The 24381-nt window shown below is 36.8% G+C and overlaps 1 protein-coding gene across 1 annotated transcript in view; it reads left to right on the top strand.

Moving 5' to 3' along the window:
• Positions 1-2130: 2130 nt before the first annotated feature.
• LOC308696321 (uncharacterized protein) overlaps positions 2131-24381 on the top strand; it is a 29528-nt gene continuing 7277 nt past the window's right edge. Inside the window, exon 1 of the mRNA XM_081374897.1 lies at positions 2131-2190. Coding sequence (XP_081231023.1) covers positions 2148-2190 — 43 coding nt within the window. The 5' untranslated portion in view covers positions 2131-2147. The remainder of the gene's footprint in view (positions 2191-24381) is intronic.

The following is a 24381-nucleotide window of genomic DNA, read 5'->3' as shown; positions in this document are numbered from 1 at the left end:
TAACATAACCTGAGTTGTTCATTTTTTTCAATATGTTCTTATTTATTTCATTAACGAAATATCAATCTTCGTCTTTATACCAGAAGATAGCCTACAAAAATCTTCAAGATAGCCTACAGTATAACGGATTATCACCTTATAAACAGTCCTTTGTGGAATAAGGCCTGCTATATAGAAATAGCATAGCCTTTTATAGCATCTTAATTTAAACTTTATTTTGTTATTAGGTTAATAAAATGCTAACTCGTCTAATGTAATGTAAAGAGCTGGATACTAATACTTAAATAGGCTTTATGTCATTAGATAAGGCCATCTAATTTGATTAGAGTTGATAGACTAAATATTTTTAACGTTAGTCATTCATTTAGCCTAAGCAATTACTATATCGCATTAATCCATCCTGGGTGCAGTTCAAGCAAGCACCGGCAAAAGTAGGCTAATGATAATAAATGTGTCTGAAAAAAATAACGAAGCATTTTCATTATGTATTAATAGGCTGTGTACAGTAGGCTATCATAACACTGAACAATTCAACATAAATCTGGGGTAGCCTAGTGTCTCAACTCTCCCCCACTGGCCACCCCGCACATTTCTTTTGCATTTACCTTGCATGACACAATACCATGAAATATTTTTTATTAAGTTTTTAGAGCACAGAATAGCCTAATGTTTGATGCATCCGTTGTTCAAATTGCAGGGGACACAATATGTAGGCTATGCACAGTAAAAATTTAACATGAATGTCCATTGGGGGCTATTGCTTGAACGTAGAAGTTGCCTATGATAAAGACATGATAGCCTATAGGCCTACTAGCATATAGGATCGAGCTGTAGCCTATGATGCATTTGCACAATGATAACATAAAAACAGTTACCAATAGGATACTCTGCTCATTTCGTTATTTCAGGTTAGAAGCCAACAGGAAGAATTTCCATCGGAGTAACCCCGGCGACAGCTGACAGCCCCAGACCCAGACCAGACCCCTCCCCAACACACACACACACACACACACACACACACACACACACACACACACACACACACACACACACACACACACACACACACACTCACTCACCCTCACACACACTCACCCTCACCTGTACAATTGTTCAGTTAAAATAAAATCTTTGGTCCTTACAATTTCTCACTTGTCTTCTATGGCTGTTTTCTTTTGGTAAAAAAAGTAAAAAACCATAAAAGTCCCATAAACGTTCCGAAAGGCCGCTGTTGGTCATGTGAACGTCCTTTTGAACGTCCGGAGGAGGACGGGGACGTTCGGGGGGACGTTCGCACAGGCCATTTAGGGGACGTTCTGGGGACCTTTTTTTGTTAGCTGGGTAGCACCTCCATCCCCAGCATCAGCAGCACCACCTCCATCCAGGCGCGCTGGAAGCTGTTTCATGCGAACGGGGCTGAGGGCTGGGTTGGAAAATATGTGACGTCATTATGTTGTGGCTGACAAGGTCACGTAAATGCGGTGGACAAAAAATAAATAGGGGTGCACTATCTAAGCTTTTACATTGCCTTTTAAGTCTAGTAATTTACATAATCAAGCAGACGCTTTTGTCCAAAGCAGCTTTAAAAGTGAGGAAAACAACGAAACCGTTATAAAGATAAAATAATAAATAGATACAAAGTTTCAACCGTTTTTAGAAACAAACACAAACACACACACACACACACACAGTGTGAGTAATGTTCTTATTAGGTGTTTACGCGTTTGTCACAGAAACGATAAATATTTAATCATAATCACGACAAATATTAGAGAAAAATACAATATGATGTATGCCAGCATCTTGCGCATCAAAACAAACTTGTCCTTCCATCACGGTTGAACTCGCACTAGATCCAGCAAGGGTGAGCTAGACCTCTAGCTGCAGCGAATCCCCGCTCACTAAATCCAGCGAGGGGAGGGGCTGGAGCTCCAGCGAGGGGAGGGGCTGGAGCTCTAGCTCCTCCCATTTGGCTCTGCATCGAGCACCATCTCAAAAAATATCGCGTGCGGCACGCTTGGTTTCCTCCCTCACCAGCACACACACACACACACACACACACAGGAGAAGAAGAGCGAGTCCAGGAGCAACAGAGCGAGTCTCCTGCTGAGATGAAGATGGAGTTTATTAAAGAGGAGTGTGAAGACATGAGTGAAGGAGTGAGAGATGAAGATACTGAGGAACAAAGAGGTTCGTGATCTTTCTTCAGTAGCGATAGTGACTGCAACTGACTGAGCATAACTCGAGAGAGAGAGAGAGAGAGAGAGAGAGAGAGAGAGAGAGTTTGCACTAGAATGATAGTATCGCATTAATATCATGATCTACAAACGAGATCCGTCTTCATGATCTGTGAACACGAACGTCTATTTACAATAAACACGAATCCAGCATTAATATTATACAAACACGTGTTTAGATTGAGCATGATTAATGCCGCGTTCCAGGTAACCTGTAACCCGTGTTTTTCCAACTCGTAACTGGGAGTAGGCTACATCGATCTAGTACTAGTTCACGGGAGGGAAGTCACGGGTTTGACTGCCGTTCCAGTGCACTTTCACGGGTATAATAAGGTTGGAAAAACACGGGTTACAGGTTGCCTGGAACACGGCATTATGAACACTTTAACAATCGCCTTTGATATTGTTTCTCTCTGCTTTCTCCTCTCTTACTTAATGAAATACAGGCTGTGCCAATGAACAACGATCCAAGCCATTAGATAAATCAGCTTATTTTAAAAGTTAAAAAAATAGTCGTCTAGTACTAGGCTTGGTCTGTTAACCCAAACCAACACGTGCTTCTCTGAGTAAATATCTGTTTTTAGAGAGGGTCATAGGCATCAACATATGTTTAAACCAATGAGTCTATATATTTATATTAGCCGGGCTGGGTATCGATTCAGATGTTACAATTCGATTCGATTTTCGATTTTTCGATTCTAAATTCGATTTTGATTCCACTCAATGCATATAGATTTAATACAAATCCTATATTTATAAAAAAAAAGAAAAAAGAACAGTGAGCATAGGTTTACAAGTGATTAATTAATAAAAAGAAATTAAGAGCTACAAACCTGTATATTAAACTTTTATTTTATTTTAGGTACACTTGGGTACATTAAAACAGAACCCAACTCTATATTTCAAATGCATACAATGAATAGACCGGATTTTGATGCAAGATGAAAAATTGATGCTGAAAATTGGACAAGTCAGAACAGTCGCATGCCTTGATCAAACAGGTTAACAATCCTCACAAACCCATAAAATAAAAACTCGCATATCATATTTACCTGTGCTCTTCCTGTCTAACAGAAATTGAATAAAGTTATCAAACAGTCTGCGATGCATTAATTATGAATTATATATAGACTAATCCTTATTAAAGTTACAAAAGTTCTTTAGTCAAGAGCAGTGAGTGTTGTTCTCTGTTCCCTTTGTTCTTTCATTAACTTTAACGACAGAGATAATCAGTGGCTACTGTGTACTGTCCCTTTAAGAGCAGCCGCTGCTGACGCGGATCTCACACGCGCCTCATTCTCTCACGAGTCACAACTCTTCACGTTCATCAGACTGCTCTAATGTTATGAAGATACTCGATAAAAATACATTTTGGCATAATTGTGTGTGTTATTGTTCGTTCAAGCGCGAAAGAGAAGTGTATTCTGGGCTGTCTTGTGCACACGATATCAGCGCGAGTCTTTCTGTGCGTCACTGTCAGGACATTCACAGGCAGCGCGCTCTCTTTTGTCTTGAATGGTTTAAAAACATTTGCATGAATAAGAGCGGGATCATGTAACACTAGCCAAAGGATGACAAAAATTAACAGATGCTGCGTTAACAGCACAAATTTGTTTATTTCACATAATATTACAGCATTTTGAGTCATATAATTACGTAGGCTTGACATGGCGATTGCGATATGATTAATCGTGCAGCACTAGTTGAGGTTATTTTATGATAAAGATAAAACAAACATAAAATCTCACAGCATGGAGTTTGCAAGCCTATGAACAGTGGAGGAAAACTAATACTGGCTTTTGGGTAATAGATAAATATGGAAAAAATCGTTTCGTTGCATTTGAGAATCAATTTTGAATCAACCACATTTTAAAAAACGATTAATCGAAAAATCTTTTTTTTTTCTTTTTTTTGCCCAGCCCTAATATATATACATTTATGTATGTCTAATGTGGAAACATCAAACCATGAACCCCGTAGCAGGAATCAGTGGAAACATCCAGACAAGGACCACAAATAGAAAAGTCCTTAGTTGAGCATTAAACAGAATGTTTGTCTGACCAAGGCGGTCGGCCATGCTTTCGTAATCAAGCTAATTTCTTCTGCTGCTCACCTGCTGCTTTATCTGAGCATATACTGAATATTCCTTTAATATTAACTAGGCCTATATGTAGTGCTGGGCGGTGTACCGGTTCATACTGAATACCGGTGTTTATTTTTGTTATGATATGAATTTTTAAAATGCCGCAATAACGATCGGATCGCGGCGCGACACTGTTTGAGAGGGTCCTTTTTCACTGTTGCACTGTGCTGATGCACGTGTTACTAAGCGTGACTTTGAGGGTGGATATAGGTTAAACTATAATTGATAGCTGTCAAATTATATTACAGTGTTTCCCGTACATTGGTTCACAATATCAACACAGCCTTTTGGAAAATCTGTTTGTGGTTGACATTGACATCGTTGAATAAACATGAGCACTGCACGTTTCAAAATCAGAACGCGGCGTGGGTGTTTTTATATGAATGTATCTGAAGTGAACTGACGGTCTTTAGAAAAGTTTCTTTGTTATTACGATTGAATCTTTCTTTATCTTTCCTGATAAAGCAGTGTTTATGAGCGTTGCTGCTTTGTGTACAGCCGTTACCGGGGAAACCGCTATTTCTGCCGCTCCTACAGCGCCTCCTGCTGGCACCTCTTTGTAAACAGCCTTGCAAACCTGTATTAATACTAGTGTGGATTTTTTTCTACAATATTCACTCATGACAGTAGAATAGGGCTTTCTAATGCTGCGTTCCAGTCCACAATTGTCATGCCCTTCACTCGCTAACTTCCCTCCGTCTCGTTCACTCGGATGTACGTCATTGCTTACGCTGCACGAGTGCCCACTACTGGCGGAAACTGCAGTGGGCTGAACTGGAACGTCCTAAGCCCTTGATCACTTGGAATCAGCTGTGGAGTTGATTTATTATTTACATTTTTTTCCTTTAAGAATTTGTTTAATGCAGCATCCAAATGTTTATGTGTGTTTTGGGTTGTTTTAAATAAAATAAAAAATATAATTAATATATCATAGAGTTGTCTGTTGTGGTGGTGATTAGACGAGATATGTGGTGACGTCACAGTCATACTGCATTGTGGGACATATAGGTGCCTGAAGTGTACATTTTAAGTAGACTCGCTCCCTCAGTCAAGATCGAGGGAACGAGGGTCTGTCCATATAAACATGAAGTGGAATGCACTTCAAAATGGCGGCAGAGATTCCCCTGAGAGGAAGTGCTTAGGGAAGTTCTCAAGTGCGTGTCTAAAAGTGGACTGGAACGCAGCACAGGTCAATCTACTGCAGTATTTCCTCTCTCACTCAGTGAAAAACGTGTTTTACATCCAGTCATGCTTGGAAAAAAAAAGTACCGTCATATACCGTGAAACCGGTGTAATTTAGAAAAATACCGTGATGTGGATTTTTGGTCAAACTGCCCAGCACTACCTATATGTAAATATTCCAGGCTGCAACGCATTAACAGTTAATAATTGCATTAACACCAGATATGAGGTTAAAGTTCAACAACTTTTGAGCATACAACTACCTTAAGGAGTTAACTTTTAAAATAGCTTAATTCGTGTTTTCACTGTTATACGGTAGCAGGGTTTTTCCTGGGTCAAAACTGGTCTTCGGTGGTGGCTGACCGACATGGTCATCCACACACAGCAAAGAGTACCCTAGCACCCACATGATCCGCAAGCCCAATATTGACAATAAATGTTACATTTAAAATAAACACAAAGAAACAGTTTGTGATTTTTTTTTTTTTTTTTTAATTTTTTTTTTTTTTTTTATCCATGAAAAAAAGATCACTGTCAGGCTAGATAGTAAAAGAAAGCGATTACAACTTATTTTACATGTAAACATCATCGATACCAAAGTATATTTGAAATGTGATCTATTTGATTTGAAATGTATATATTTACAAATATCACAGCCTGCAGATGAACATTTAACTCGTCTTGATTTGTGCTTTGATCTAGTTTCATCTCACTCCAGTCTTACTTTAAACTAAATGATTGTAGGGCAATTCCACGCAAAAGTCATCCTTACCATGAAAAAATAAAGTTTTTACCTAAAGATCAAAACCCCTTTTAAGTTGTCCATTTGGGTCTGTAATATACTGTTTTAATGTGCTGTATCAGAAATTTTAAGAAAATTGCCTTTTTTTTTCCACCACATATGAGGTGAGCAACAATGCTAAATTTTTCATTTCAACCAGCCATATTTCATGCTTTCAAAAGAGGTATCAAAGATCCCCCTTTTAAAAACTTAATTTGAACATAAAGCATTTTGCTGAAAGATGGAGGCATGCCTGAGAAATAAATACACCAATTTGGTCATAACAGCACTGCCTGTTGAATTTATAAGGGCTTTAATAAAGAGGTCTCGACGCTTCAGTGCTCTGTCACGTCCGTAACGTTTTAAAGATTAAGTTTATATAATATAACAATTATAAATGCAAATAACTTGAAACTTTATATGCAAAGCTAAACTATGTTTATGCTTACTAGGATCGACATTTCATTCCACTACTTTGCTCTGAACAACCATAATAATGCGTTACGGACGTGACCGTTACGGACGCTTCACATCAAAACATATGCACTGATCGGTTTCAGGCTTATCATATATTCAGTGCATATCCAATAATCGCAATAATATTTGTGCTTTGTTAGTTTTAATATGAAAAAATGTCTCAACTTTCAAATCCAGTCTATTTTATAACAAAATGTAAACAATAGAGGCCGCTCTTTAATACGGCGTGGTATATTTCTGTACGCCTCAGTGCGCGGCGGATAAAGCGCACATGAACGGATCTTCTCTTCCTCTGCCAGTTACAGGAGGAAATATGAATATCAGAAGGTAGTATATGATACAGTACAACTTAAAGAAGAACATGTGTCTTATAGCCATAGAAATATGGGATCCTTCCTTCGGGATGTCGCGTTTTTCTCTCTTGGTTAAAACATGAATATTCATCATAATCCCGCGATCAAGCTGACAAAATAATAGTGATATTGCAATCATTTTGACTCAAGACTTAAAAGTAGTTTAAAAGTAGACATTTCAGACGTCCTTTAGATATATTTCTCAGGTATGTGAGGCAAGTAGGCTACATTATACGCGGAGTTTCGGTTCATTTATGAGGCGCGCTCCACTTCACGCTACGGCGCCTCTGTGTCCTGATTAAATTGTCTATAGCCTATTTGCTTCTTATTTAAAAAAATCCAGGCAATTTGTTGATGAATCATTGATTAAAATTAAGATACAATTTATACAAAACGAAATTCACATTAAAGAAAAGATTTCTACAAAAAAAAAAAACTAAATAATTGGTCAAAATCATGTCTGCCCGCTGATATACTGTATCCGATATATTGCGCATCTTATGATCTTACTCATGCTGTTATCCTTTCATATAATCAACATATGAAATAAAAAATACAATTATTTTATTTAAACATTAATATGAGACTCAATGCCTACTCAAATGTAATGTTGGAGCGGGATTTGAGTGAACGCCGTCTTACTGGTGAGTAGGGATGGGTACCGAAACCCGGTATTAAACGGGCCCCGGTGCTGAATTTTGAAATACCGCTGGATCGATAAGCTACTTCTATATATAACAATATTTAACCATTTGACTGTGATGCATTTTTGAGAGAGAGAGAGAGAGAGAGAGAGAGAGAGAGAGAGAATTGAATTTTTTTTTTTTTGAATTTTGAAAGAGACTTTATTACAATTTTTCACATGAACCATTTTTTCAACAAAACAACATTTACCATTTTACATTTACCTTTTATACCACAAAGAAAACCAAAAATTAAGCCAAAAAACAAAGAAAACTTTCTACATTAGTAGAAGAGAAAAAAATATTTTTCCATCAATAACAGAGCACAGAGCCTCATTTTTACACCATTTCATTTCAAATGTGATAACGTCATCCATGGAACTATAAAAACGAAAATCAATGAGTATTCTGGATTTAACTGTGGCTAAAAACAGAATATTAATATCTTGATCTGCACCTATTTCTATCTTGTTTTTTCTACTCATATAGATTGCCAGCTTTGCTTGACCTATAAGAAAATTTAAACACTGGCAAATAAACCTATTTCTTCTAACATATCTAAAACCAATAATAAATACATCTGTAGAAAAAGATTCATTAAAACTATAAAATAAATTATGTAATAAACTAAACAACCTTTTTAGCCTAAAACAATCCATATAAGCATGAAAAACAGTTTCTTTCTTTAAACAAAAAGGGCATTCTGTAGTGACATCAGGGTTTAAAACTGAAATAAAAGCATTAACTGCTATTGCACCATGTAAAAGTCTCCATTGTATGTCCCCAACTCTTTTACTTAAAGGTGGCTTATACAGTGATCTCCATTCTGGTTTATCATCATCACATAGTTTTAAAACATTACGCCATGGTGTATCAACCCTCTTGTCAAGAACTTTTTTGTTAAAAACAAGAACACAAGCTTTATAAAAAACATTACCAGTACTTGAAAAAAAATTAAGACATAGGGATTTTCCAGAGCTTAAAAACATTCCTGAAACATCATCTAACACAGGAAAAATTAAAAACTCAGATAATACATCTTTTTCATTAGGAACACTTTTTTTTTCACAGTAATCTGATAAAAGTCTCAATTCATCAGAAGTAAGTCTTTGTTTCCATTTTTCTAATATACGAAAAACAAATCGTCTAGACTTAATTTTCAGATTCAAAGCAACTTCTTCCACGTTCCCAAAGTCTGGCCCTGTCAAGTTAACTAGACTCCCCATTGTACATATTTTGGAAGCCACAAGTATTTCCGTGAATCCAGGAATTGTACAGTCATTGTGTGTTAAATCAAAACGTGCTCCATGTATTAGCGGTTCTTCAAGGAGCCAGTGAAGAGATTCAAAATGTCCTTCTCTTTGTACTTTGAACATATTCCATACTTTAAAAACATTCCGATAAAAAATAGGCATTCCATTGAGGTTCAGTTTTGACAAGTCCATAAAGAAAAGATTTCTGTCCATTTTCAAATTTCCAAGATTTTGTAGTATTTTACATGCAACTACTTTCCAGCTTGAAATGATTGAACCATTAAGAAGTCTTTGCAAAAACTGTAAACGAAAAGCTGCTGCTCTACTTTGAAGATGTACCAACCCTTGTCCTCCTTCCTCTTTAGGTAAAAACAAAACACTCTGAGGAACCCAATGTAACTTGTCCCAGAAAAAATCAACTAAAACTGCTTGAATCTCTGCTAAGAGACGCAAAGGAGGATCAATGCAGGTTAACTTATGCCATAAAGAAGAAGCTACTAAATTATTTATAACTAAAGTTCGACCTCTGTATGACATATTTGGGATTAACCACTTCCATTTTTCGAGTCGACCTTTAACTTTTTCAAGAGTTCCTTCCCAATTTTTTTGCACAGTTGCTTCATCTCCTAAAAAAACACCCAAATATTTAAAGCCTCCTTTCTTCCATACTAAGCCAGGAGGAAGGGAAAAAGAACCATTTTTCCAATCCCCTATTAGTATTGCTTCACTTTTTTCCAAATTAATTTTAGCAGAGGACAGTTTTTTAAAATCATCAAGTACACTCATTAAAACCTGTACATCACTCTGTTGACTAACAAACACTAAAACATCATCAGCATATGCAGAGACTCTTATACTTTTTCCGAAGTTAGGCAAATTAAAACCTTGTACATTTTTTCTCAATTGTTGTAACAGAGGTTCTATTGCTAGTGAATATAACATTCCAGAGAGCGGGCATCCCTGCCTTACTCCTCTAAAAACTTTAAAAGGAGTGCATAAGCCACCATTAATTTTGAATATGCTCTCAACATCACTGTACAAAACTTTAATTTTATCTATAAAACTTTTACTAAAACCAAAAGCTTTTAACGTTTCCCATAAGTATGTGTGTTCAACCCTGTCGAAAGCTTTTTCTTGGTCGAGCGAAATCAATCCAATATCACTATTTGATAACTTAGAGACATCATACAAATCCCTAATAAGGGAAATATTATCAAAAATTGACCTTTTTGGGACACAGTAAGTTTGGTCTGGATGGATCACCTTATTCATAATTATTGACAATCTATTTGCTAAAATCTTTGAAAGAAGTTTATAGTCACTACACAGAAGTGAAACAGGTCTCCAGTTTTTGATCTCTGTGAGATCTCCTTTTTTGGGAAGGAGGGTCAGGACTGCTCTCCGGCAACTCAAAGGTAGAAGACCTTCGTCCAGACTACCATTGAGTACCTCTAAGAGATCTTCTCCTAAAACTTCCCAAAGACGTTTATAGAGGTCTATTGGTATGCCATCAATTCCAGGCACCCTTCCGGATTCCATGCTCTGAACGGCCTTATGCAGTTCTCCCAGGCTAAGCGCACCTGAAATCTCTGCATTAGCTTCATCAGACACCTGTGGTAAATCCTCAAAGAAGACACTCTCATTGGTATTGTCTGATCCGAGTTCACTTCTGTACAGTTTCTCATAAAAACCAATTGCCCTCCTTCTAATCACGACAGGATTGGACAACAAAATTCCTTCCTCAGATCGCAAAGCGTGAATGATTCTTTTTTGCCCATTTTTCCTTTCAAGGTTAAAAAAATACTTTGAAGGTGCATCCATCTGATCATGACTTATAAATCTTGACCGGACCAAAGCCCCCTGTGTTTTAACCCCTAATAATTCTGCCAATTGATTCTTTTTTTTAGAAAGAATTTTCAAATAACTTTGTTGTTTTGTTGATTCTGCCAATTCCTGTATCTTAATTATGTCATTCTCTAAGTCTTTCATTGACTGATTTAAAACTCTAGTGCTGTTGTGAGCATACTGCTGACAATACTGTTTAATTTGTACTTTGCCAAAATCCCACCATTTTTGTATTGATTGAAAAGATTCTTTTTTTGTTCTGTAATCAGCCCAAAACAATTTAAAAGTGTGTATAAAATCCTTATTATCTAACAAAGTTAAATTAAAATGCCAGTAAGCACTTTTAGGCTTGACAGAATTCAAAATAAAAGAACATTGCACCATGCAATGATCTGAAAAACCAACAGGAAAAATACAACAATTTTTAAAAATACCAACATGATGCTTAAACACATAAAATCTATCCAATCTTGCCAGAGATAAGACATTATCACGTGCATGTGCCCAAGTATACTGTCTTTTATCCTCATGATAAAACCTCCACACGTCACTTAACTCATGCTTATTTATTATTTGAATGAGACGTTTTCTTGAAGGCATATGGGGTTCAATATGATTTCTGTCACAATTACTCACTGTACAATTAAAATCTCCTCCCAGAAATAAATAATCATCATTAGAAACATCTTGTAAAACAGAACATAGTGTATCTAAGAACAACATCCTATCAATTGTTGAGTTGGGGACATACACACAAATAAAAACAAAATTATAATTCTCCATTTGTGCTGTCACTTTTAAAAGTCTACCCTTCAAAAACTCTTTAACTTGATATGAACTTGGATTAAAGTTTTTAGCAAATAATATTGCTACTCCTCCACTTAAAGTGGTGTTGTGGCTGAAAAAAGATAAACCTTCCCATTCCTTCATCCAATCATTAACATTATTCACGTCACTATGCGTTTCCTGAATCAAAGTAACATCTATTTTTTTCTGTTTGATAATTTCATACAGCTCAGCTCTTTTTCTATAATCTCTAGCACCATTAACATTCAAGGAGGCAATCCTCACTTCAGCCATAGTGAAATAAATAAACAAACTAAAAAACACAAGCAAAATCAGATTACTAATGTTCTTAGTCTTCATTTTCATTTAAATCCGTGCCAACTTTCCTCACAATCTTTTTCAAACGATAAACCTCCCTGTTTGAAAGGCACCCGTCTGCTATTAGGCTTTTGGCTTTGTCATGGAACTGCATTAGATCAGGGAAATATTCCTTTACAATCACACCTCTTTTGTTTTTAGTGGTATTAAGAAAACGTTTTATGTCATCAACATCATAACTTCTGCTTATACCTTCAATCTGTGACAACACTGTACTTGAGTCAGACTTTTCACTTTCACTTTCTGACTCTTTCTGATCTTCAAACACTTCTCCTTTTTTAAAACACTTTGCATTACTGATCTTTTCCACATTTTTTTCTTTTTTTTGGTACTTTGAACATCCTATTCTCTGCTTCTGTGTCAGACACATCATCATCCCTCATGTTTTCTACATCACTGTTCAACAACCCAGTTTCTGCAGCTACAGAAGTCTCTGAAGTATCCCTACCTTCATTCACTGATTCCGTCGAGGTCGATCCAGCTTCCACAGGCCCCTCAACAGATGTTCCTTCCCCAGCAGGTTTATCTACGGTCGGCACTGCTTCAGCCAGACCGACCCCAGACGGTTTAACAGCAGTATCTCCAGTTGAAACTCTATCCTTACTACCTCCAGCTGCATTCTTGTCGGGACATGAACGGATTAAATGGCCCGATTTACCACATCCAAAGCACTTTATTTTGTCAGTAGTAACAAACACTACATATTCAAAATCATCCACACGGAAATTTAGTGCCAAGTCCAATTCTGCGTCATCTTTTACGATCATGAATGCAAATCTCCTAAATGAAACAATATGTTTCAATAAAGGAGATTCGCACCCGATCGCAATCTTTTTTATCGGCGAAACCAACTTTCCATAACGTGAAAGCGCTTGTTTCAAAATATCATCACTGAGAAACGGAGGGATATTTGATATTGTGACTTTTTTTGACGGTAACAACAGCGGTAACACAGGTGTGAGTATTTCATCAATGATTATACCTCGCGCAACCACCTCGTTTGCTTTTTCCACCGAATTCAAAAAAATCACGGTCGCGCCATTCATTCTGGATGCAGAGAGAATATTTTGATGGCCAACAATCTCTCCTACACCCAGACAGCAAGCCTCCACACTCGCCACGGACACAATCTTGACTCCGTGACGGCGTGTGAGGACATCAAGCCCCGTCCCAGCCTGAGCTGCCATGCTTTCTAAGAAAGCAGGCACCACAAACAAAAACACACAAAATAAATACTAAATCAAATAAACAACTTAGAAGTAAAAAATAGAAAATATATATAAGGAAAACACACAAGAGAAAAAAACAAATACACGCGCTCAAAGCTCGAGCTCTCACACACGCTCCACAAACGCCGAGAGAGAGAGAGAGAGAGAGAGAGAGAGAGAGAGAGAGAGAGAGAGAGAGAGAGAGAGAGAGAGAGAGAGAGAGATCTTTAACGCGGAGCGACGGCGCGCACATCACAACAGCCCTGCTTAATGAGTGACGATGAGGACAGAACTAAACATTCAAACGGTTAGGCTAAATTTTATTTTAGATTTAGATTGTGGCTTCCAATGATTATAAAAAAGATATTTGAGGTAGCCTATAACCATTAAAAACTAAAGCCGCATTCATTCTGTTTAGCGCAACTTCCCCTCACAGCGGTGCGCTGTCATTTCTCCCTAAAACCCAAACGTAATGTCAGAATCTGCACGATCGGTGATTGTTGTAAAATGTGGTCTATACTGTTGCTAAACTGCGGGACGCGTTTGATAATAAAAGGCAAGTACCAAAATTGAGCAAGAGACGCTGTTTCAAATGCGGCGCGCGCTCCGAAACACACCGCAATGAGACAAGCAACGTATATTTTGGGCTTTGTGCGGATCTAAACGATCAAATATACACAAAAATATATCAAAATGGCCGTCTTGGAGATTCACTTAAACAGTTTATTCACTTAAATACAGTTTATGTCTTAAATGGGCGTAAATAGTTGGGAGAAAATATGAGGCGTAATAATGATTAGATCTGCATTTGGTCTTAAAGAGGCAGCAGTCCAATAATCCTGCTGACGATTGCTCCATTAATGTGAATCAAACAACAAAAGGCAAAGAGAAAATCAGTCGCAGCACTTGAATAAATAATTTTGGCTTTCATAAGCTTTAATCTATCTATGATAAACTATGCAGTGTTATTTTAAATCTGACTTTATTAGATGTCTTTTTAGCCCATATTACTCTTGAACAGTAATGTCAGTAGACATTACTGAAATTAAAGCACTGGGTATATAATTTGTATATTTGTTTTATTGTATACCTTTTTTTTTTGTTTGACCATGTGTTTGTACTTTGTTTTTGGTGTCCTATGTCTTAATATAAATATATAAAACACAAAAGCCTGCACCCTTCTGCATAACATAGCCTACATATTTTATTTGTTTTGTTAAAGCATTGCTTTTTCTTTTGCTATAGATATTTATTTTACATATCAAAATATAAAGCAATATTAATTATGTTCTAAATAATTTTTTTCCTTTTTTAATATAACAAAAAGAACCGATAAGAATACCGTTAAAGTACCGGATCGATAAGGAGTATCGGTAAGAGTAGTAATACCGTTAAAACCTTAACGATACCCATACCTACTGGTGAGCATGTTGGGGGAGAGGTACGATTTTCGAACAAACATCGAATATTATTTTTGCTTATAATGCCAATCCTTAATATTTGGTGTTTTAAATGCCTGTTTGAGGTCTCTGTGAACGTTTTAAAGCAGTATTTTAGTGCCGCTTTCAGAGCGGTCACGTCCGTAACGGAGAACTGTCACGTCCGTAACATTGTTTTTTCCTCATAAATGCGAAAACGAAAAATAACATAAAATGAATATTTTATGTTCTGTGGAGAGCCAACCCTTCTTCATTCGGGGGGGACTATTACTTTTGGTTTGCGCAGTGTAATTCACAGAATTACTAAAAAATATTTTGGCAACAAAAAGAGATTTTTTTTGTCACGTCCGTAACGCATGTGTATTTCCATCATATTAAATATAAAACACATGCGTAGACTGATATTTTTCTAATGTCTGGACTCCTTTATTAACCCTCAGAGGTCGGAGATCACGCCGGCGTGATCTGCTCGCTTTTTTCCTTATGAGTTGAATTGAGACCCGAAATACTCTTTTGACTTTGATTTTACAAAACAAGTTTCATACATCAATCGATTCTGTTAAATGTGTATTATTTTTGTGTATACTCACAATAAAAACAAAGTGTTGTGCTTTTTGCCAAATAAAGAAAAATAAACACGAAGCGAGTTCTGCCTTCTCTCTGCCAGTGTAGTCCATTCTGAAACGCGTCCGAAAATGAACAATAACTCAGCGAATACTCAGTCAAACAGGCATACAGTCACACAGGCATGAAGCTTGAATTCTCTTCTTTTTAATGAAGTAATTTATATAAAAAACAAATATTCTCATCTTGTGAAATCTGTATTAAAAGAGAGCGATTCCAGTCGAGCTAATTACATCTAATTCAGATGTAATGTGACTCCGCCCACGGAGAGCGCACGCTATTCAAACGCAAATGACTGAGGCAATCCGCGCAAACCTGTGAACGCCCCCATATCAGCGCGAGAAAACACAAGTTTATTCAGATCATTACTTGTTTACACCGTCTTGCAGCTGTGAGGAATAATAATGGAAAATGTCCCCCAGAAGTGCGGGTATATCGAGGAGCGAGCTGAGGAATACTAGTAAGTTTTTTCCTTCTCACGTGGGTTTCTGTTTTTGATGAATGAACGGCAGAGATGCGCGCTGTTTACCACAGCTGGCAAAGACAGTTTAAATTTAAATCGCGTGTGTGAATGAATGATGATGTTTCAGCAAACTGTATTGCTATACTGAGATGAGTAAAAATCGACTGAAATATGCTGAAATAAAATGTAGGCTATTTGTATAAGCAACGTATTAAACTGCAAATTAACAATATGCCCTAATATTTCATGAAAACAACGTTACAGTCAGGCGAAATATGAAAGTAATGAATACATAGATAAAATGTAGGCCTAAAATAATTTTTTTTAACAAAGAAAGAGTACACTTGAAATATTGTTGAAATTAAGTCTTCTTCTAAATATATCTTGCATTGTGGCTCAGTCAGTGTCACACCTGAATGAATGGCTAATTATGCAGAGTCATTATGCAGAGTGGGTGGGACATTGTATTCTAAGTTGTAAACCACTCCTCGTTCACGCCCCCTCGCATATTGGCTTTCCAAGCAAAACCTGTTTTACATCAATTTAAATCAATGTCTTGTTTTATGTGAACGATAAAGCAAGACTATTTTCACATAATTTTGAAGAAAAAACACTAGGCGAGGACATCCATTATTCAAAAGTCTTATTGACACATATTTACTATGTGTTTTATGGCCTTATTTCAGAAATTTTATTTTTTATTTTTTTCAATAACCATGCATAAACATTATTCTCTCAAAAATGAAAACATGTACATACACGTGGCTCACATATTATGGTAGCCCTGTTTGTGCTTTATAGAGTGAATTTACACTTTTGCCATTAATATGTTTATAAGCAACTGAAAAAGCACAAATGTCAGGGCATGTCAGAACATCTCAATGGCCCCAAAAACAGCCCAGACCCCAGAGGGTTAAGGGAGTATGGATATATAAACAGACGTTTACAATATATTGGTATTAAATGCATTTTCTGAGAATTTATATTTCAAGTTTTGACTGCAAATGTCACGTCCATAACGCTGGAATTGCCCTGTATAGGTAATTTACTACACATTGCCATAGGCCTATACATACTGTGGATTATTAAGGCTAAATTTGACTAAACACTCTTGCTAAATGAGGTAAGCACATTTACTTTCTCATTTCAGATGTGTGTGTTCTTCTCAGTAATGATTTGTTATACACCGATTCAGACACTGACGGGCAGACCACTTCAAACTGGATAGATTTTTTTTTTTTTTTTTGCGTTTATTTAAAGTTATGTCAGCTGTGCGGAATGCTCGTCACAAGCTGTAAGAGAAGATAAGGCAACTTTTTTTTGACTACAATTCACACCCAGCGCTAATTCAGCTAAAATATTCTCCGAATGCACCACGTGAAACATGGATTCGGTCTTCCGACCTTTAGGGTCAGTTGATTTTGATGCGAGGGAGAGAGCAAAGACAGAACTGAAGACGGGGTGCCCGCGCGGGGGTGGGGCGCTGTGATCGTTCTCTCCGTCACTCCGTCAGTAGAGCCCGCTTCACTCACAAAACCCAATTACAGATCAAATAAGGCTTTGGCGGGACAAAAAAAACGTTTTAGCGGCCACCAAAAAAAGTTCAATGTAGGAAAAACCCTGGGTAGAGGGGCGTTATTACACATCGTCTGAAAGAGTACAGAATCTCCTGATCAAAACACAGATGAAGCAGCAGCAGAAAAAAGCAATATTGTAAAATAATGTGATCAACAATATATAAATCAAAACTGTCTAATGTCACTGAATGAAATGTCGACCCAGGACAAGCTATAGGACTGAAGCTTTGAGGTGTTGATGAACTTGATCTACTCCATCTGAGTTTTATCATCAAAAGACTAAATCCAGGTCGTCAAGCTGGTTCCCCAGTGTCCACTGAATCCCATTTATCCTCCCTGCTGTTGTCGTCTTCAGGATCCAGGCAATTGCCAGGAGAAATAGGAATGGTGACAACAGGCAGCCTTGCCTGACTCCCGTTCTAACCCCGAAGCTCTTTGTGAAATGGCCGCCGTTGGCCACCCTGCAGGTCATTCCTTCATAGGAGTTCTTGATCAGGCTCGTTAGCTTGATTGGTATCCCGTAGTGCCGAAGTAACTGCCTGAGACTTTCTCGGTGGACGCTGTCGAACGCCTTCTCATAGTCAACAAAAATGTTTGTACAGGGACGAACTCCATTCCGTAGACTGTTATAAAATGAGACGCAATGTTGCGATCTGGCCGGTGCATGATCTTTCGTTTGGGAATCCAGCTTGTTCGTCTCTCAGCCGATGGTCCACTGCATCTTTCATTCTGTCTAAGATTATCCCGTTGTAGATTTTGCCTGGGACTGATAGTAGTGTGATTCCCCTGTAGTTTGCACAATTGCTCAAGTCACCCTTCTTTGGTCTCTTAACCCTCTGGGCTTCCTCGCCCGAAAACGGGCGAAAACTTGAATGTTTCGAATTTTTTTGCTTCATCGGATGGGGGTGAAACTTGGTGACTTGTTTTATTACCTATATGAACACACAAAAAAATCAAGGAGATGATTCTGATATGTTAAAGGGTCGTAAAAGAAAAGTCACACTTAGCTTCCTCCCGCCCGAAAACGGGCGACATAGGAAATGAATGGGAAATACGAAAAAATAGGAAAACTCAGAGAAACTTTTGGAGGTACAAGCTACAGATCAGCCACTGTGCTGAAAAAAAGTGTACAGCAATGAAGGGGTGACACTCTAAAACAGCACTTCTCAAAGTCCGGACCCGGAGGGAATTCAATCCGGACCCGCCTCCATTTCGTATTTCAACAGCAGTAATTGCGTGTAAGGGATTAAAAATCTGGATTTCCTACTTTGATAAACGCATGTCAAAATCATTTGTTTAGTGTTTTATGTCTTTTTGGAGATGGTCCGAAATTAAAGCGAAGGCGAGATATTTAAGGTTTTCCTCCGTGATTCAGTTGCCATGACATCCAGTGAGCGTATACTATTGACGTAATCGGGCGCGAGCCGCGCAACGCGACACTTCACCGCAATAAGCGTTTGAAAGGGTGTGGAGGATGTCATTGTCCAGGAAAAGAAAAGTTGACGAAGAAAATAGTTTTCAAAGATGATTGGACAGAGGTATGCGTTCATTTTGCCCCAATCCAGCACAGTGCCATTCTGTTTGATTTGTAACTAGGGCTGGGCAATCGTTTTTTAAAATGTGGTCGATTCAAAATCGATTCTCAAACGCCACGAATCGATTTTTTTTCCATATTTATTTATCTATTACCCAAAAGCCAGTATTAGTTTTCCTCCACTGTTCATAGGCTTGCAAACTCCATTTTATAGCTAATGCTGTGAGATTTTATGTTTGTTTTATCTAAATCATAAAATAACCTCAACTAGTGCTGCACGTTTAATCATATCGCAATCGCAATGTCAAGCCTACGCAATGACTTGAATGTCCTGTGACACACAGAAAGACTCGCGCTGATATCGTGCGTGCGCACAAGACAGCCCAGAATAGAGTTATCTTTTACGCTTGAACGAACAATAACACACACAATTATGCCAAAATGTCTTTTTGTCGAGTATCTTCATAACATAAGAGCAGTCTGATGATGAACGTGAATGATGAGGCGCGTGTGAGATCCGCGTCTCTGTTAGCAGCGGTTGGTCTTTTAACCCTCTGGGGTCTGAGGGGTTTTTGGGGTCCTTGAGATGTTCTGACATGCCCTGACATTTGTGCTTTTTTCAGTTGCTTATAAACATATTAATGGCAAAGGTGTAAATTCACTCTATTTAGCACAAACAGGGCTACCATAATATGTGAACAACTTGCATGTACATGTTTGTATTTTTGATAGAATAATGTTTATGCATGTTTTTTTCAAAAACAAAAAACTGAAGTTTCTGAAATAAGGCCATAAAACACATTCTAAATATATGTAAATAAGACTTCTGACTAATGGATGATGTTGCCTAGAATTTTTTCTTCAAAATTATGTGAAAATCATCCTGCCTAATCATTCACATAACACAATACATTGATTTAAATCTTGTAAAACACTTTTTGTTTGGAAAGGCCATATGCGGGTGGGCGTGATTCACACCTGCGGAGACAATGGGGCCCGCATAATGAGGCTGCATACGTAATGAGCCTTTCATTCAGGTGTGTGACTGAGCCACAAGAATGCAAGGACAATATATAACTGGTTTGTTGTTTTTTTCCACAAATTTTGCTTGCAAATTGTACAATATCCAAGGTAAACATTTCTAGTAATTGTGCAGTTAATTGTTCTCATACTGTATTTTCAGATTTGGAATATATTCTCTTCCCAAATGTGTCACTAATAAAGCATAATAAAATTATTTAAAGAGAAGGCTTATAATGACCTTTTTAAGATTTTGTTTACATCTATCCTTATATATATATAAATATTTATATATATATATTTTAAGGTTATACAATTACAACAACATTTAAAACTGTAACAATATTTCCAGTGTAATCTTTCTTTGTATTCGCGATTCAGATTTAAACAGTATTTTTGCCAGCTGTAGTAGCTCCACAACAGCACGCATCTTTGCGTTCATTCATTCAGATTAGAACAAAGCAAACAGAACTGACCTAATTCCTCAGCGGGATCCGTTTGCTCCTCGAAATGATACTTCCAGAATGATACTTCTGAGTTACAGTTCATTTTCGGACGCGTTTCAGAATTGACTTCACTGACGGAGAGTAGGCAGAACTCGCATCGTTTATTTTTCTTTATTTGGCGAAAAGCACAACACTTTGTTTTTATTATGAGCATACACAAAAAAAATACACACTAAACAGGATCGATTGATGTATAACACAAGCATATAAGATAAAAATTAATATTTTTTATTTATTTATTTTTTTGCACTCATACGGAAAAAAACGAGCCTATCGTGCCGGCGCGACAGCCGACCTCAGGGGGTTAAAGGGACAGTACACAGTAGCCACTAATTATCTCTGTCGTTAAAGTTAATCAAAGAACAAAGGGAACAGAGAACAACACTCACTGCTCTTGACTAAAATCGCAGACTGTTTGATAACTTTATTCAATTTCTGTAGGCCTATATGTCCTACCTAGACAGATAAAATATATGCAAGTTTTTTTTAATGGGTTTATATGAGGATTTTTAACCTGTTTGATCAAGGCATGCAACTGTTCTGACTTGTCCAATTTTCAGCATCAATTTTTCATCTTGCATCAAAATCCTGTCTATTCATTGTATGCATTTGAAATATAGAGTTGGGTTCTGTTTTAATGTACCCAAGTGTACCTAAAATAAATAGTTTAATATACAGGTTGGTAGCTCTTAATTTCTTTTTATTAATTAACCATTTCCAAACTTATGTTCACTTTACTTTATTTTTTATTTTTTTTTATTTAATTTTTTTATAAATATAGGATTTGTATTAAATATATAGGCTATTCATTGAGTGGAATCGTAATCGAATTTAGAATCAGAATCGAGAATCGAAATCGAATCGAATTGAGAGCTTGAGAATCGAAATCGAATCGAATTGAGAGCTTGAGAATCGAAATCGAATCGAATTGAGAGCTTGAGAATCGAAATCGAATCGAATTGAGAGCTTGAGAATCGAAATCGAATCGATTTGTAAAATCTGAATCGATACCCAGCCCTATTTGTAACGAGACAGTTTGGAGTTGTGAAGAGTGGAAATGATAAAACGGCATTATGAAACAAAAAAACGGTCATTTTGAACGGCAATATCCACAAAATACAGAGGTACGGATGGCAAAACTATGACAACTAAAGTCTTAATATGAATCAACAAATAAGTTGCTTGTGAGACAGTGGCGGCTGGTGAAAAATATCTTAGGTGGGGCTGTGTCATATTCAGTCGGTTTCAATAGTCTGTTAATGGGAGTCTTTTAGCGTAACGTCAGTGGCTCCGAGGTTGTGGAATGTTCGTCAAACATCCACCCTTCTCTCCTTCAAAAACACATTTTTTTTATCTGAATATTACTCTTCAGCTCACATTCTGTAAATTCTACATTGTTATTGATATGCTATTTGTTTGAATCCCTCTTTGTTTGTGTCTTTAACCTAACGTTAACTTTGTAAGTGACCTCTGAATATTAGGCCTACTTTCTGCCCTTGGTAAGTTATGTGTATTGTGCTTTGATGTTGATGTTTATTTTGTTCTATTCCTTAACCCAGTCCCAGTGGTTCTCAAAGTTTTTAGAGATGTACCCCATGAGGCTTTTAACTTCCTTCTGCGTACCCCCACTCTCCATTCACACCTCTTTAAGTAAGGGACAATATTTGCCCCCTTAAATCGAATTTTCCAGTGCATTTTTACCTTTACAAATACCTTTATAAAATAAATAATGCTTTAGATTACCTAATTTTTTCATAAAATGAATGTTGATTTGTTATGCATGTTTATTAAAAACAAGTTTTGTAATTACCAATAGTTCCGGACCTTTGTCATTGATGAAAATTCAGATTTTGACCTTTGAATGAAGACTTTGAGAACCCCTGCTTTAGAACATCAAGAGTGCAAATAAGACACCCTCCCCCCCCCCCCCCCCACACACACACACACCCCCACACACACACCCACACACACAAACACACACACACAGAGAGAAATGAACTGGTAAGACTGAAACAGCACATTTTGCCCCAAACTATATAAAAATGATATAATCATAATAACTCCAAAACTATAGCAAGGAGAGTCAAAAGGTAGGTATCGTTTGAAAGAACTCTTTAAATTTTTTGAAAATATAAATTACATTACATTTAGACATTGTCCTGGGCTGCGTTTCCCAAAAGCATCGTAAGCCTAAGTTGATCGTAAAAACGATCGTACGACTGATCTTAATATTATAGTCTGTTTCCCAAAAGCATCATAGCTTAAGTAGCACTTGAAAATCTTCGTAGATCTACGAGTGCTCTGGAGTAATCGTACATCCCCAAGTGCATCGCAAGAAGACAGATTTATGAGGACACCTGCAGGACAACCGGCAGATTACACCTTTAACTTTATTCAAACGCAATGTGATTATAATACAAGGTTTTGATTGTACTTTATTGTACACTTTATTACAGTTTTTTTTGTTGTTGGTTAAATAATGTATAAATTAAATAATTAAAAAGGTCAGAAAACAAAACAAAAAAATAGAAATAATTTAATCTGATAATTTTAATCAAAATTAATGTAATGAACAAAAAAATAAATAAAAAAATCCTTTAAATCTGTTAAAAATTACATCTTTGTTTCACTCTATCTCCTCTAAAAGGACATTAATTTCATCTTTTTGAAAGGTATCTTTTCGTTTTTTTTTTTTTTCAGCCATTTTATCAGTGCCTCCGCCTGTAGGTGCTTTATATAGACTTGTCTTGATTGCTAATCCACAACAGATGACAATTATTAGGTTAAACGTTCAGAATACGATTCCATATAAGGTTATATTTCAGCACTTCACGAATGGACAGCGACTCTTAAGTAGCACGTAGAGCGCGTTCTCGCGCGTTCATGTTAAGTGCATTTTTGGGAAACGCTCGTGGAATTGCTGCGAGCATTCGTAACCTTGCACGTAGAAAGCGCTCTTAAGAGCTAAGATACATCGTTATCGGGAAACCCGGCCCTGGCAAGAAACAGCGGATAAAAGAAATATATATATATATATGTATAATTTTTATTATGATTTTGCATATCTTTCTTATTTGTCATGGAATAACTCAGGAAGGAAATAAGGTAGGAGGAAAATTCTTTTTTAGTGAAGTCCCCCTACATGTTAGCTGCATCTGGATAAAATTTTAAATAAAAATTATTATTATTATTATTATTAATAAATTAATAATTTTTGGATAAAGGAATCAAAAATTACAGCATTTGGAAAAGAGATAGCCTTTTTGTACAGTCTTTGACACCCCCTCATGGGCAATATTTTCTCCATGAAGAATATCTTGTCATAAAAGCAATAGATTATGTTAATTTTGGGCTCATTTTAATTGTAATAATATGCTGTAAAAAATGAAGTGCCATTTTCAATTATCTGAGAATGTTTCATGAGCTGTATGATGTTTTTGACACATTGCAGTACATTATTTTATAGATTATTAAAAAAAAAGAAATTCTATTTATCAGCAAATAACTCAGCAATACTTAAGAGTTTTTCAAAGTGGATACATTCACTGTAAAGTTCAGACTCTAAGCTTTCAAATGACATCAACTTTGTGTTTATCAAGGCAAGATTTTTTAAAAATATGGTAAAGAATATTTTCGCAGCTAGGTGGCGCCTGCTGGCGGTACACTCGGTTTTAGAGGAATTACTCCGCACTCGTTAGGAATTAATAAATGTAATTAGATGCATTACAAAGCTGAGATCCTAAGCTTTAAAATTATATATAATTTGTGTTGTTCCATTCAGTGGTTGCTTAGTAATAATTTTTTTTCTTTCCGAATGGGAATAAATCAAATAAATAAATAAAAAAGCTATAGGCCGCCTATAGGCGGTTATAGGACATGACACAAATTAATA

Source organism: Scardinius erythrophthalmus (genome assembly GCF_964197995.2).
Source record: "Scardinius erythrophthalmus genome assembly, chromosome: 9".
Classification (NCBI taxonomy): Eukaryota; Metazoa; Chordata; class Actinopteri; order Cypriniformes; family Leuciscidae; genus Scardinius; species Scardinius erythrophthalmus.
The sequence above is the reverse complement of the archived record's forward strand: the minus strand, read 5'-3'. Positions and strand labels throughout refer to the sequence as shown.